The following is a 16049-nucleotide window of genomic DNA, read 5'->3' as shown; positions in this document are numbered from 1 at the left end:
ATACTTCCCAGTTTAAAAGTGCCCTTCTGAGTGGTGTGTGTCCCTAGGAACAAAGCAATTGGATTATTGCTCCTTTATGGCTCTAAGGACAGTGGTTATTTTAGCTTGCCACCACACACACCTGAGGTACTTCTGGCCCCTAGAGCTCTGACTATTCCCCACTTGCATCACAGCCACATTAAACATGCTTTCCATTCTGTTTGTATTATGATGAAGACATCCATGTGGAGTTCCATGTCTTTTGGACAGAACCAAAATGTGAAATTACCACCATAATATTTTCATTACAAAATGGGCAGTCATGGAAACTGCTGGAATTGTTAGTCTATCCCCAAGTATACACTGGTGTTTCAAGCAGGAATTGTGCAATTCTACAATAAGAACATTTCAACACAGATAGGGAAGAGTTGCAGAGGCTCCAGAATTTTGTATCTAAGCAGATGTAGAAACAAATGTGACCCACTTTTCTTGGTGTGAAGATGCTAAGTCTCATTATTAAAAGAAATTATCCATGTGGCATCAGAAATATGTCGAAGTAATAGTTTCAGAGAAGAGGATTATTGCTGAAATGCATATACGTACAGCTGGTGATTCTGAGAGCACATATGAGTATGTGAACTGCAGGAATATTAGACAGGAATATACAGTTTTGGACTTGATGGCAGGTTCAAGAATACTAGTTTGAGAAATTTAGAAAGGGTACTTAAAAGGGCACAAAAGAGGCAGCTCTGCATAAAGAAATTCGCACAAGCGAACTACAGTGTATTCAGTTACATTTTCAGTGGGGTACAGCTCCCTACCATTAGTTTGGTATGTATTATTTTGACCAACAGTCTGCTAACTGAAGTAATATTCTGACTATGCAAGCCCTGAGAAAAAAACCAACATAATCACACACATAGAAAGGCTGGTGCAGAGTTCATCTGGCAGACTGGAAGCAAAATAGCCTGAGACCAGGAGCACCACTGGAATGTCATCTATGTCACAAAAAGTACATGTTTATTGATAGCCTGACACAGTGTACCTGGTCTAAGACAAAACAGAAGTCTTTTTTTTTTTATGACAGACTTAACATATTTTTGATCTGCTGAACCAGTTTACTCAAGCAAAAGGCAAAAGAAATTAGGGATCCAAAAGAATTACAGCACTAGATCATGGAGGCTGACAGTTCCCAGATGCTTTCTTGTTTAAATCCAATTACAAAAGCCACTACATTTTTTAGGACATGTAGAGAATTACTTATCTTTTCCTTAAAGCTTACAGCTTCCATCTTGATTTTTATACACAGGTAATTTTCTTTGTTTAGATTAGTGCTAGTTAATCTCCCTTGTTTGTAATCTTTAAATCATAAGACTACACATATTTTGGTTTCCAAGTGATTTGCTTGTTCTGTTAAATTGAACACAGGTATATCTCTCTTCTAATACACTGACAATTATAATTATATACAAAAGAGAAATGTTCTGCAATGGGAACATTTAAACACAGATAGGGAATAGCTGCAGAGGCTACTGCTAATCAAAGAAACAACAAAAGGACATATAGATACCAAGAAAAATATATTTTCTATGACATGTTCTAAATTTCCTTCTTGTATAACAATTTTGTCATTTAATAGTATAAGATCATATTTGAGCATGGAATAGAATTGCAATAGATCTTCCATTACCAACTTTAGCTTCTATTTTTCAATTTTTAATTCAATTCTCATAAATAAAATGAAAGGCAATGATTTTTAACAATAATGGGACTCCAACAGTAAACGAGAAGATAAACTTTGAGTCTAGTGACAGTCTAGTGAGAGCATATCAGCTAACAAAAGAATATAATGAGTTATACAAGTGGATGTGCAAAATTTTCCTGTCTCAATAAATTGTTATTTTGCTGCACAAAACGACAACAACAACAAAACCCACAGAAAAATCAATGAGCATTCCTCCCTAGCAACAGAGGGGAAAAAGTCAGGAGCAGTGTGAAGAGGATGCTGAACAGGCAGTAAGTGACTGATAGCTGAAGTAATCTGAACAGACTGAGCAAAGAGATTGCAGTTTATTTCTGGTTGCAGCACTAATAATGCAAGGCAATAAAATATGTGGTTTACATTTTAGAAACAAAAACATAAATGAATTTTCACACTTATCCAAAGAAACTTTTTAAAAAGCAAAAATTACCAGTCCTTATAATTGCTGTATGCTCTCGTGACTGCCATGAACGTATTTTACATTACTATTAAGAGTATCAGTTTAGCAGTTTTCGTGTGTAGCATTGTTGAAAAACTGTAACACACAAAAATGAAGTATTTTAACAGCAGATGTATAGAATCCTTACACCAAAATTTCCTAAGAAGTAATAGTAAATATGGAAAGCACTGTTAGCACCTAAGGCCCTGTTTGCCATCACTGTGGCAGGGCTACGATTTGCCACTAACATACTTGAGAAAATATTCCCTGGCTGTCAGCTCAAACAGCTTCCTGAGATAAATGCTGTGATATATCCAGAATGTCAAGCTATTGGACTGTTCCAAAATGGAGAAAACCTAATTAAACAAAAAATGTCCACTTTTCCTAGTGTAGAGGCTTTTACTTCAATAGGAATAAACTAGCAGATATGTTGTAAAAGAGCCTAACAACAGAAAACCTACCTGTAAGCAATACTGTGCAAATATTTTCTGAAATTATTCATCTTTATAATTACTCCTGTAATACTTAAGTACCATCTACTCAGATTACATGCTGCCTAAGGGCCAATAAGGAATGTTAAACTTGCCAAGTGACTATTACAGCACATGCCTATAAAAGATCATCATTTCTTCAGTCATGAAAAATCTTTCTTTACCACATCTTCACAGTTTTAATACAAACTGGGTATTATGGAGACAATTATTTTATTGAACAGACAGAAGCAATATGAGAAATTCAACAAATGTTTCCAAAAAAACAACTGAAAAAGGGCTTCACATTGGTTGCATTTCTGATGTCTCAGTAGTAGTGTTCTAATTCCTCTGACCAGTCCCGGGCCAATGCATTTAACCAGGGTTCCAGAAAGAAACTAAAATGACTTTCTCTTCAAAATACAGAAACCAGTTTTGGAGCTGAAAATGGGAAATAATTGTCATTATAACAAAAGCACATAGACAAGTTCTAGCCCAAGATCATGAAACCAGAAACCTTTACCATACCCCACTTTGTGTATGAAGTGCTCATTTCCATGAATGGTGAAAAGGTCTGTGTTGAATCCCCATAATGAATTCAGAGTATTTTTTTATATAGATAAAAAGCCAAGGATGCTGAACAAATATGAAGAATCCACTGCAAAGTCTTCCAGTTTTGACAGGGAGCTAGAGCATCACAAATAGATTTCCTGGTAAAAATCCTGTATCCCTCTTCCAGCACATCAGCACAGAAATCTCCACAGCAGAAAGGTTCCCCTCTAGCACAGGCCAGTGCCCCCGGTCTCACCGTGCTCCTTAGGTGCTATTTGCCAGCAGTACAGGGCTCCAGGTGTGCTCGAGACGTGGAAACAGAACCACATCCTGACGGCGCTATTGACCGAAACTGGGGACATAGGAGAGACATTAACTAATGTTTAACAATCATGAGACTTTTCAAAGAACCGAAGACAAGAAAGAAGCTTGAAAAAAGATTTTGACTGAAGACACCTGTGGAGACAGACAGGCATGTCAGCCCTTTCCCTTGGAGAGAGGTATCCCTTGAATGGATTCTTCCCAAACTCTCATGGACTGAGGAATCCTCCTGGGTCATGGTGAGTTCCGGCATGCTTTGGAACCCCATGTAGATTTGTTGGGACCGATTGGTTTTTCCTCCTTTGTACCACCCCCACTTTTTCCCATAAAACCCCCAGTTTCTGCCCTGTTCAGGAGGGAGCTGCTGTCACTGGCATCCTTTGCAGGTGCTGGAATAAAGGCCCTGCGGAACAGCCACACGGCGCTCCTGTCTCCTTGTCCCTGTGCTGGCCTGGACACACCTCGCAAGGCAGAGCTGAAACCACTGCTAACAGCTGAGCTGCCTGCCCCTTGCTGAGATACCCTGTGGCTGAAGCACTGCCTAGAAAGCTGTCTCTTGTGGAATCTCTGTGGGAAGGTTGCTGCATCCAGGCCGAGCCATCAGACCCCCGACCGGCCGCCCCCACAGACATCCATCAAAAAATAAAGAGGAAAACGTGCCAGAGGGGAGAATAAATGAGACCAAGAAATGCAGAAATGAAGCTGACATAGTAACAACAGACAACAGCAAGAAACTCAGGATTTTGGAGGTTTTTATACACACAACAGAATTATAATCAGTGGGAAATTAAAAAGAAGCACTCAGTTAAATTATTAATGTTATTAAACTTAAGAAATATTAAAAGCACAATTTCCAGTTAAGACACAATATAAGAAATTCTGCAGCTCCATTGAGATAAAAATACCATAAAGAACTCGAACTAACTAAAAAAACATTAACTAAAGCATTTTTACTACAAATCTTGTTTTGCTGCTAAATTTGCAATTCAAGATGTAAAAATCTGTATTTTACAGTTTATGATCTCCTGTGCATCACAGCACATGAAATTTCACCCACTAATTCCTGTACTGAAGCCAGTAACTTGTATCTTCAGTAACTTCAGACCAAGTGAATTTGTCATCCATTTACAAACCAACCCACCTTACTCTTCAAATTAAGAAACCTTTAGAGGCCGATAGTTTCACCTTGTGAGATATCACTCCATCTACTTTTTGAGTTAAAATGGAAGAGTTCTCTATATGCCTCACTGTTCCCAGTCTTTGAACATTTTCTGCAAATTTGCATTCTCAAAAACATATCATTTTCTCTTCTGTGACATGGCTGTGGACCTACCACTCACACACAAATTGACACTGCCCTGCAGTCCCTTCCACTGCATTATCCTGTTCACCAGAAGATCACAGAATCCAAGAGACCCCACAGCACTGAAGCTAACCTGAAGAGGGAGGCAAAAAAAGGCTAAGAGGTGGAGCAGTAAATATGAACAAAGAAGTAGGTAACAGGGCACATGGAAAATGCCACACACAGGCTCCAGATGAATTGGTTGGGATTCTATGTATATCAGAAAAGCAAGTAAGGTCTGTAAGATTTGCACATGGTAATTCATTAGTATTGATGCTATTAAAAAAAAATAAATTCCTCTATTCCTCACAATTTCACATTAGATATCTAAGGATAACAGAATAATCAGCCTTATCATCACCAAACACTGCCCTGGGAGTTCATGTTGACTTGTCCATTATCATCCCTATACTACTTTAAAAATAACAAAAGTATTCTTGAAAATATATCAATCTTGCTTGTCTTCCTTGTTCTAGGTGTATGACTTTGCAAATGCCAGTACTAAACTGCATTTTTGAGTGAATAAGTTACTAAACAGCCTAGATTACTCTGAAGAACTATGCTGGTATCGCTGCTACTTGCTGTTCATCAGTCTTTTCATCAGTCACACTTGTTTTTTAGACTGATCTTTGATTGCATTCCTTTGGTAAAACTGTTTGAAAACATGAACATTTAGTGCTACAGCTATACAGTTACTTTTTATGCCAATCTTGTAATCTTATCAAAGCATTAAGTCAGCTTTCTTGGCACTAGCTGTTTTCCTAGAACTACATTGATCTGCATTACATTCTTTTTCTTTAATTATTTTTTGTTTTAATCTGCTTAGTCATGTATGAGTTTTCTATTAGGTGACAGTCTAACCCAGTCACATTTTTTACAGATTGGCATGACATAGGCATTAGCACTACCTTCAGAAACCTCTACACAAAAGGCTACAGTAAATATCAGCAGATCAAAGATCTAACCAGTAGAACCTTAAGTGTATACATTAATTCTATATATACTGACAAGTAATAGACATGACATCAAGAACTATATAAAATCCCCAATTGTACTAAAATTTAAAATAGGATTAGTCCATATAGGCAGAATGAAACTATGTCCAACTGAATAAATTCAGATTCTCACATTTCTTTCCAGTAAAAAATTGTCTCTGGGTTTTGCCCCAGTGTTATGTTACAGAAAACCCAGACAAACATTAGGAACAACTGACTGATTTTTAGAGGGACTGAAGAAGCTAAGCGTCTCCAAAAGATAAGGGTATTAATAACCAGTAATTTTATTTAGTCTTTGACTAATATTTTTATAAGTTGTTATATAAAGATATATATTTAAAATATAAGAGTAATGTTTTAAAGTTTTAACTTCCATGAATCCCATAGAAGTAGCATTCTCAAAAAACAACATACATAGTAGCAATGAATTAAAACCACTTCAAAGCAATACATGGTCTTGGTGTGACTGCATGTTAAAAACTACTTCCTGTTCTGGTCCCTCTGACTAAAAAAATAATATAATGGAACTTTTATAAGTACAGAAAGGTTGACGAAGATGACCAGAAGTAAAAAACTTTTCCCTAATTATATTAAGATTTCCCTTCTTTACAAAAATGGCTAGCAAAGCATATAAAACATTTACACTTTTGCATAAAGAGTGTGAATAGGGATTTTTTTTCACTATTTTCACTATTCTTAGGAGAAAATAAAGTAATCATAAGGTATATTTGGATTTCTAAAACTTTGGTATTCTTTAAATTGACTGTTTTACTGTACAACTGCCTATTAAAACTTTCAAAACCTCTTGAGAACAGTCAACAAGGTAAGGACATTCAGTCCATACCCACATTTTGTTTTTCTTTCCCACTACTTCAAAAATGTATTCAAGCTTTTTCCTATTATAGCCTCTTATCATAAAACTTGTGTTAATCTTCCTAATACCACAAGAGGGTCATGATCACATCTTTGCTTCTTGTACTGGTATTAGTAGCCTCTTCTAATTATACCCCACAGATTTCTCTTTTCAAGCACTTATTTCTTTCTTATATTTAAAGTTCCTTTGGAGTGTTATCTCTTTCTGTTTCCTTAACCCGTTTTGTCTCATCAGTTCATTAACTGGCACCTTGCAAGTATCCACTTGTCTCTCTCTCCTACACATACCTCTGATTCCGCCCTGTATTATATGAAATAGGAGACTTTTGCAGTCTCCAAGTATCTCTTGCCATCTCAGATCATAAAATACGAGAACTGCATAGTAAGTGACAACTAGTATGACATAATTAATCACAACTAGGGGGACTAGATAGGGTCAATCTAATAAAAATTATTAATATATTGTTAAAATGATCCAGGCATTCTTTACTCAAGAAGAAAAAATCCTTTTAGACCAGAAGTTTTCAGAGCTAAATCCTTCTTCTTTGAGTATATAATTTCAGAGAAACTGCCAGACTTATTTTCAGTGTAAACTACTGTGCTGGAGCACTCAAAGGATGTTGCAGCAGAAAGTAATTTGATTTTAAAATACTGATCTGTTTATTGTGCAATAAAGCAGTAAACACAACCTTGCATTGTAGGAGAAAAAACCCAAACACAAAAACCAAACAGCACGGATTAAAGCAGGTAGAGCTGTTTAATCACAGACTCTCTGATTCAGAGCAAATTCCTGAAACTTTACTAATGGTAGAAGTTACGTTGACTTTGTTTCTTTATTACCAAAACCTTCCTATCATTGCAACCACCGAAAAGTAAACAATATTCCAAGCACCCATTCACCTTGGGATCTTATTTTATACCATTCTGAGCATGTTTTCAAGAAGTTTTATATGGAGAAGTAGAAGCGGCTGCGAGTTCACCAGACACGTGCTCTAAGTCAGTAAATACTGACACAATGTAAATAAATACAGCCCAGGTCTATTTATAGCCCGGAGAAGCTAAGTACATTATCCTAGCAGAGACACGGCTCCAGGCTGGATTAGCTCACGGCCTCTGAAGGCAGGTGCGGTGAAAGATGGCATAAACATGCTGTGAATAGCACATCGCTCACGTGTCACACACCGTGAAACCTCCGCTGGACAAGCCATGGCTTATGCAGGTTCTACAAACCCAGGACATTTGGGCACAATCACAAACCATCCATGCCTTTGTACAGGGCAATAGTAACCTGAGGAGACTCAGACTGGGGCAGTTTATTTTTTATATAATAAAACAACTACTGCAAGCTCTTGTAATCTGTAAAGCAGCAATAAAGTATCAGAAGAACGACTTAACTAGTTAAACACAACTAGAACAGTTTCAGACGAACCCAAGCTAAAAAGAGGCTGTTACTTCACAAAGCTGGCAGTGACCCACATCGAGGTGTTTCCCGGGCTGCTGGTGTCCAGCCCTGACTGCCGGCCACGCCGCTATCCCCGAGGCGCGGCAGCGACAGCAGCGGTGCCTCCCAGCGCCGGCTGCACCCCGCCAGCCCAGGGCTGCCTTTGGGGAGCCCCGGGAGCCAGAGGGAGCACGAGGCCGAGCGAGCGCTGCTGTCTCTCACACAGCCGCTGGCCTACTGGGCTGCGCTCTCGTCTGCAGCACCACAATCGCTGTTTCCATCTCGACTTAAAGACTCGGGGTAATCTGCGAGCAGAACGCTCCAAGAGCTTCCTGCCGGTATTAAACTCGCCAGAGCGGTTTTGCAGCCCGCGGGCGAAGGGGCCGAGGGATTAACCCCACGCGGAGCCGGCGCTGCGCCACGCCACCCCGCGTCCTATGACCCGCGCGGGAGCGGCTCTCCCGTCTCGCCTCGCCCCGCCACGGCGGGCACGGGGCTGCGGGTGCCAGCCGGCCGGGCCGCACCGCGGCGCGGGGAAGGCTCTGGAACTCTGCGTCCCGCGGGAGCCGCGCCTCGCGCCAAGCGCTCCCCGGCGAAGCTGCCGGCACTGGCGCGAGCGGGCGGGGCGGGGCGGGGCGCGCGGGGTGTCCCGGCGCGGCCCCGAGGAGCGCTCCCCGCACCGGCCCCATTCACCAACCGGTTCCCGCCGGCCGCCTCCGCCTCTCGCGCCCGCTCGCTCCGCCTCCGCCCCGCCCCCCGCGGCCTCGCGCCCGCCCCAGACGCGCCGCTTGCGCCGTTGATTGGGCGGGCGCGACGTTCGTCAGTGACGCGCGCGAGGGGCGGGGCGGGGCGCTCGTGCGGGAGGCGGCGCCGAGTGTCGCTCCTGGTGCAGCCGCGTCCACCCGGCGCCGCCCGCAGAGCCGCCCGCCCGCCGCAGCCGCTGTATGGTTCTTCCCCGCGCCGCCGCCGAACCCCCGCCGGCAGCTCCGCGGCCTCCAGCGCCTCCTCCTCTTCCTCCTCCTGGTTCTGCTCCTCCTGCCCCCGGCGGTGGCGCCCGCACCCCGGCTGTATGATCAGGCTACAGTCTTCAATGAGTAACCATATTCCTGTAAGTGCCGCTCGCCCGCGCCCCCCGCCCTGGCCCCTCGCCCCGCTGGCCTCCCGGCTGCCGCGCCTCTCCCCCATCTCCTCCATGTTGTCTCTTTGTTCTGTCGCCCGGGCCGCGCCGACTGCGGGCGGCTTCTCGAAACGCCCGGCTGCGGCTCCCGTCGGGCGGGCCGCTGGGGAGCCGAGCCCGCCCGGCTGCGGCATGGCTGGGCCTCCCTCCCCGCCGGCGCCCCTCTCCTGCCCCCGCCTGCTGGCGCCCCTCTTCCCTCCTCCACCGAGAAGGGAGGAGGTGGAGATCTCTCCGCGGCTCCTGGGCGGCCCGGCCCGGGCACAAAGCCGCTTTGTGAGCTCGGCTGCCGCTTGCCCCGCCCGCCGGTCCGGCCTTCTCGCCGCTGGAGTCCGCCGGTCGGTCTAGGCCGGGCCGCCCGCCGGGAAGGGCAGCGCCTCCGCGCCCTGGGCCGCGCCGGGAGCCCCCTGCCGGGGGGAAGCCGAGCCGGGCGGCGGCTCCGGGGGACAAGATGGCTCCGCGTCGGGAGCCTGATCGAGGCGTGATGCGAACCCGTGACCGCCGCAGTCGGGGCGACGGCCCGGCCTGGCCCGTGGGGCGCTGTCACGGCCGGGACAGTGTCTCCGCACCGAGGAGAGACTGGGGCAGACCGGCCGGGAGCCCGGCACGCCGCGGCTGCGGGGCGGCCGTAGCCCGGGGTTGCCCGGACAAGCCGGGGCTTGCCCGAGGCGGCCGGCTGCCAGGCTGGTTGCCAGGTTGGGCTGGCGCTCGTCCCCTGCCGCGGCCCCACGTGCGCGGCTGCGACCGGGGCGAGGGCGGCTGGGCGGCTGCTTTGTCTCAGCCGTGCTCGGGCGGGGAGTCAGTGCCGGCTGCGAGCGAGGACGTGAGTCCTTTCCAAAATGAGCTCTATGCAGTAGAGGTGGGGTATGCCCGAACTCGGCTGTGCAGCCGGCATTGTTCGGCAGGGAAAGTCCGCAGACGAGTCATGAAGTACGTGTTGAAGCGGATGTTTCTGTAACAAGCCTCAAAAGCTCACGAATACAGTCAACTACCTTAATTTTGACAGAAACTGCTTTCAAGACCTTGCCATCTGTCTTTTCAAGGAAGGCATTTCCTTCTGGAGGTGGATCGCAGTTCAGCTTTGGAAGATTTCGCTTGCCTCTTTTTGGTTTGTTTTCCTTTTTAAACTCACCTAGTAATCTCGGTGCCTCTGCCGAGTAACATCTGTGGCTACAGGGCACAGTGTGCATTTAGGCAGGAAAAAATCAAACAAGGCACGGCTTGCTGGTGATACTGTGCCCTCCAAAAGCAGGGAAGCAAGAAAGACAAAGAACAAAATCAAGTTGTGTACGACAATAGAAGCAGGATTGTTTGCTCACTGTTAGCTAGCCATGCACATTGCAAGTATTATGAGCTGACACTTGTACCGTTTGGGTAGCATGAAGGTCCTGTAATCTGGTGTTTCTTATTTCTCCTGGAGACAGCTTTCCAATATGTCTACCTGCATCTGCTGAGTCTTTCGAAAGCAATGACTCAGAAGTATAAACCCTGTCTCTTTGTAATCTCATAAAACTGCCAAATCAGGAAACCTGAAGACTACACCTAAATGTCAGCTCGTATTATTCCATTGATGGAAACAGCAAAGAGTTTTGAAATTGTCTTAACAGAACAGAGTCGTTTCAGGGGGAAGAGGTAATACAGAGGTGCTGTTTATTAATTGCACAACCATGAAAGGAAATAAGGGAATACGAAATAAAAATGTGTGATAGATATAACAAGAGCCAAGGCAACAGGATGTCATTGTTTTACTGAAACTAAATGTGTCAGTAAGACAGTAAATAAATAGAAGTAAGTCTTATCTAATAGCTTCTATTAAGTGAAACTTTCCTGTTCTGACAAAATCCATGCCACATAAGAATGCCGGATGTGTCCTTGCGTGTAGACTGACTGTAGGCAATCACTTGTGTTAAACATTAACCAGAAGACCCTGATAAGGGTATTACTGAACCATAAACACCAGATTGTCACCTTCTTCAAAAAAATTAAAACTCTATTGGATCTATACAAGAAAATATTCTGTGTTAAATGGAAGTCCATATTACTTTCTTCACAGTTGCACTTATTGCTAGGCATTCATTACTTAATTAAACGTGATAAAATACATGCAGACATTTATTGCTGTATGTACTATATATCTCATGTTATTGCTTAAAACATAATGAAATTGGTTTTTGACAGGATTTATATAGTTTGCTATTGAAGTGATATTGTTAAGTCACTTAGAGATTCCTTACTTTTAGAAACGCAGGAGGAAGTGCTAGACAACGGGATGGATTAGTTTCTGTGATGTCTAATTTTTTGCAATATCTGTTAAGGCTTCTTTGCATGTTGTTTTTGTGGTCTAAGCAGAAGAACTTTGAACCAAATCACATGGCCTTGGTTTCATCATCTCTAAAAGTTGCAATGACTTGTTATACAGGAAGTTTTGAGATAATTTTTTCTTCCCCCTTCTTGAACCACAAGAATATCCTTCCGGCACAGAGCATGTCACAGCAAATTTATGATAAACCTTTGGATTCTCCCTTCCCATTGGTGAGACATGAATGTATTTTCATAGGCAGTAGGTCACTTTCCATGGTCTAAAATGGACAGTGTTATCACTGGATATCATAAGGACAGGCATTTATGTGCTCAGTAGACAGGAGGAGCATCTTGTCAGGAGTACCTTATGAAGGTGTGCCTCTACCTTGTGTAGTGGCTTCACAGTTTGTACCCCTTACCCTGCACCTCTTCCCTGTCTGCTCTGGCAGTTGCTACTGAGGCCCTGAATAGTAAGAAGTTGGAGGTGTTTGTCATTTAGTATTTTTTTATTGGGTACTAAGTTAGAACACTGGACTTCTTCGCGGGTGTTCTCAAATTGTTGTGAAACTTAGTTTATGTTAGTTTTATAGGGTTAGTCCTGTGGTTTCAGTAGGTGAGTGTGTGTAAGGTTTTGACTTAAGAGATTGTGAGACCACAAAGTTGGTTCTGGGTATAAATGTTTTCAGACTCTGAGCAGGTGGATTGAGTAACCATAAACAATCTTGCACATCTTCTGAAGGTAAAGTGTCATTTAACTGTGTTAAGAAGTGCTTTTCTTTGCATGCTTTTCAAGACGCTACCGAGTTGTGAACCAGTGTCAAAAGTGTGGGATAACCTTGCATCTCTCTGCTTTCCCCATATCAGTAATGAACAAATAGATTACTTTTGTAAACCATTTTTGTCAGACATGAGTGATTTGTTTCAAGCCCCAAATAAGCAGCCATGTGAATCTGCTTGTCAGTGATGACAGATCTGTCCCCGAGAAGGGCATGAATTAAAGCCTTTCCTTTCCAGATGCCTTCCTTCTGCTTGAACACTTTATTCTCTAACTTGTAACTTGAGTTGTAGTGGATCATACAGTCAAAATTAATGCAAATATAATTGACAGGTTACCTTCCCTCAAGAGGGGGTCCTGGCATATTAGCCCTAGTTTTGTTTTCCAAGTTTATTTTGGTGGCTCTAACAGTCTAAATATTGGGCTTTCTGTTGGGATGGAAACTGCTACTTTTTCCAAAATCCTTCAGTGTTAAATTTCCTCAAGGAAAATTTATATGTAAATTAAAAAGAACATGCTGGTTCAACATGCACAACTTGATGGTACAAACACATGAGTTGGTGTTACTCTGTTAAAGAGCCTTCTGCCTTCAACACTACGTGTCTGATTTTCACTTATGCAACTTTTTGCTTTCATGCACTGACTGTTTTGATAGCTTACTACCAAAACTGTATGAGACAATATAGTAATTTTAAAGCTGTATTTCCAGGCCTTTTGAAAGCTCATTATATCATTTGAGTTCCCTCAAAGCCCGAGGTCATTGTAATTACTGCAACACTATTTTCGTAGCTGATTTCTTATCTTCCAGCTCTTTTTGCTGAAGCTGGGTGAAGCCTCGTACTCTGGCTTAACTGCATAACAGAAACAGCATGCCCATGTACTACTCATCTTTAATTTTCATTTGACTCCCAGAACAGAATGAAACTAGGTTGGCAAAGCTGTCTTGGGATAGTACAATGTGTTTCTGCCTAAAGGTTGGTCTGTGAAACTTTCCTGCTAGATTGGTGAGAAGTGATGGCAGTCACATCAAAGGAAACTGTGAGCTTTGGTCCTCTGCAGTGTGGCAGCAGTTGTTGCCAAGGCAAACAGTGAGGTTTAAGTACATGCTTGGTTAGGTCCTTAGATGTGTGAATTACTAAGGTTGTGATGTGTCTAATACTGACTGTTAAGTCACTAATTAACAGAATTAATTCCTTTGTAAGGGTTAATAACACAGGGAACTCAAATGTAACGTTGCATAATCTACTTGCTTCTGCTTTGTATAAGAATTTGAGCTGTACACTTTGTTTCTAAAATGTCATTAGCAATCTGCATTAAAAAGAAGGATTGTTTTACTTAACTAATCGTTTACTGCCTGCCCTTTTCTGTGTTTACTGGTTTGTCTGGTATCTTGATACTCCTAGTTGCAGACTGAGGGCAGCCTGCCTAGAAGACTGCATGAAACCTGGTTACTTCTTTCACGTTAAATGTTCTTTTCTCCCTAAAAGCTGCGTTTTCCAATTGAAAGATTTTACCCTAATGACTCCATTGTGTCCTCACGCTCACTTGCATGCATTTGTGTTTCTGACAGCCTTCACTCCCTCATCCTTCAGCCGAGCAAGGGGCTGTCTATGATTCTTCTTAGCAGTCTTAAGAAGAGATCGACAGGAGATCTGACAGTGCAGTGCAGAAAGCAGCACAAGACCTTGTGCAGCTATATCTGCTTAAAGCTGTCCCGTCCCTTTCTGTCATTCTGCTTCTTAAACTAATTGAAAGTGACTTTAAATAAGTTACCTTCAGTTGTTTTTTTCAGTTGCTATTTTAGCTGTTCCCTAGATCTGGTCCTAGGAGGCTTTTAAATGCACTCCTCTCGCCTTGCTAGGGCATGGCTGGTGAGTGAGATGATGATTCTTGGAGTTCCTCCGAGTCTGAATTCTTCTGGTTCCTGTTACTCTGTTGACCTTTGACTTAAGAGGATCCTTCTTACTCCTTTTCCACGCCTATTATGTTTAGAGTTCTTGCTCTCTGTCAAGTTGTTAAAGGTAAATAACAAAGTAGCTTTTTTTACAAGAAGCTGGCAAACTTAATCCTGTAGTCTGCATCACTACCAGGTGATGGTAGTATCTCTGAAGTGGCATCAAAATGCATGTGAAATTGTCATCTTAGTTTCTTTCTATTAACTTCATTCTCGTGTTTGTTAGCAGCAGCTTGGGGTTTTATTGTGTGTTTCTTAGTTTTGTGTTTTACAAGTCATGCCTGTGACTTAACACGCACTTTAAAACTCTTGCCAGGAAGCTGTCTGAAAACATGAAAATAGGTTGACTGATCAACATAAATAACTTCTGCCAAATATTTGTAGGATTGATTGTGTTTCTCTCTAATACCTAAGTATATTTAGTGGACATGTGGTTCAACTTGTACCTCTATTTTAGAAAACAGAACTCCCCTTCTGTGCCCTAGGCAGGTATAAGCAGTAGTACTGGTAGAGTAACTGGGCACAAAACCTAATGCATCTATCTGCTGTAAAGGTTTTACAGGTGTAAAAAGCACGTATGGGTGGTTCATTTGCAAAATCTGCAAATAAATACACAACTTGGAGCAGTTAATTTGCTATCTTAATTCCTGGTTGCTTCTTCCAGTAATTATATATATAAATTCAACCATAGCTAAGCAGCATACCAGTGGACAGGAATAACCTGTTCAAGAAACTTGCCTGTGTATGTTTTTAGCTAGAGCATCACTGCTTTCTGTGTATATTAGTGAAATCATGGTGTAAAAAAACTGTTGAAGATATGAAGATTGCCATTGGCCTTCAGCCTTTAGTATGTGAAATGTTCCTTAGTTAGAAATGTGTGTGCCTCGTTAGGCCACTAAGACTGCATTTTCTTTCAAGGCCTAGTGTTTGAGTCAGGTGGATTTATGCACATCTTCTTCTCTAACTTTAGGTACTGTAACTTTAGTAGATGTTGTGATGTCTCTCAATTCAAAGTGGAGAAAGCGGATGTATGGGTATCCTGGAAGACCTTATTTTTATAAATACTGGGGTTCTTTAAACTTGCTGCTGTGTTTAGCACATCTGAAATTGGTATTTTAATACATTGCAGGATTTGGTGTTGCAAAAACCCTACATGGAAGTTTGTAATGAGTAAATGTATTTAATTTCTAGTTTTCTAGATTTCTAATTTTTTAATTCTAATTTTTTATTTTCTAATCCATGCTAAAAAGTTAACAGGATTCTTGCACAAACCGAATTAATTCTTGGAATAAAAAATAAACTTTGTGAAATAAGGTTTATTAATAAAGCTTAGTTGTTGTGGTTTTGTTTTTTCATTTGGTAAAGCTTGATGTCTTAAGACCTCATTTCACCTGTATTCATTATGGTTTTCTCCCCCCTCTCTTTACAGCAGTTCTGTGGTGTTCTTGGTCACACATTTATGGAGTTTCTGAAGGGCAGTGGAGACTACTGCCAGGCACAGCACGACCTCTATGCAGACAAGTGAACTGTAGAAATCCATTACTACTCCACCAAGAAGCCCCCCTAAGAGTGGTTGACCAGGATAAGAAGTGTTGAATTGAAATCGGCAGAGCATTTACCAACAGAATTCAGACCTGGATGGGGTAAACCTCAGTGCACTGCCTTTCTTTT

The 16049-nt window shown here is 42.6% G+C and overlaps 2 protein-coding genes across 3 annotated transcripts; one reads left to right on the top strand and one right to left on the bottom strand.

Annotated features, from left to right (window-relative positions):
- Positions 1-991: 991 nt before the first annotated feature.
- On the bottom strand, positions 992-9519 carry LOC141728621 (uncharacterized). Of its 2 annotated transcripts, XR_012579772.1 has the most exons (3): positions 8872-9519; positions 3459-3554; positions 992-3091 (listed from the first exon to the last, which is right to left on the bottom strand). XR_012579772.1 is itself a non-coding variant. In XM_074538466.1 (2 exons), exons 1-2 carry the CDS (start codon positions 9483-9485, stop codon positions 3542-3544), a joined length of 627 nt encoding a protein of 208 aa, XP_074394567.1. In that variant the 5' UTR covers positions 9486-9519; the 3' UTR covers positions 992-3541. The 2 variants fall into 2 exon arrangements, 1 of the variants encoding a protein (XP_074394567.1); XM_074538466.1 differs by having other exon boundaries at positions 992-3554.
- LOC141728622 (uncharacterized) lies at positions 9147-15956 on the top strand. The gene is made up of 2 exons (XM_074538467.1): positions 9147-9282; positions 15808-15956. The coding sequence occupies exons 1-2, from the start codon at positions 9244-9246 to the stop codon at positions 15901-15903; spliced, it is 135 nt and encodes a 44-aa protein (XP_074394568.1). The 5' UTR covers positions 9147-9243; the 3' UTR covers positions 15904-15956.
- Positions 15957-16049: the final 93 nt, after the last annotated feature.

This window comes from Zonotrichia albicollis, chromosome 3, assembly GCF_047830755.1.
Source record: "Zonotrichia albicollis isolate bZonAlb1 chromosome 3, bZonAlb1.hap1, whole genome shotgun sequence".
NCBI classification, from domain to species: Eukaryota; Metazoa; Chordata; class Aves; order Passeriformes; family Passerellidae; genus Zonotrichia; species Zonotrichia albicollis.
The sequence above is the reverse complement of the archived record's forward strand: the minus strand, read 5'-3'. Positions and strand labels throughout refer to the sequence as shown.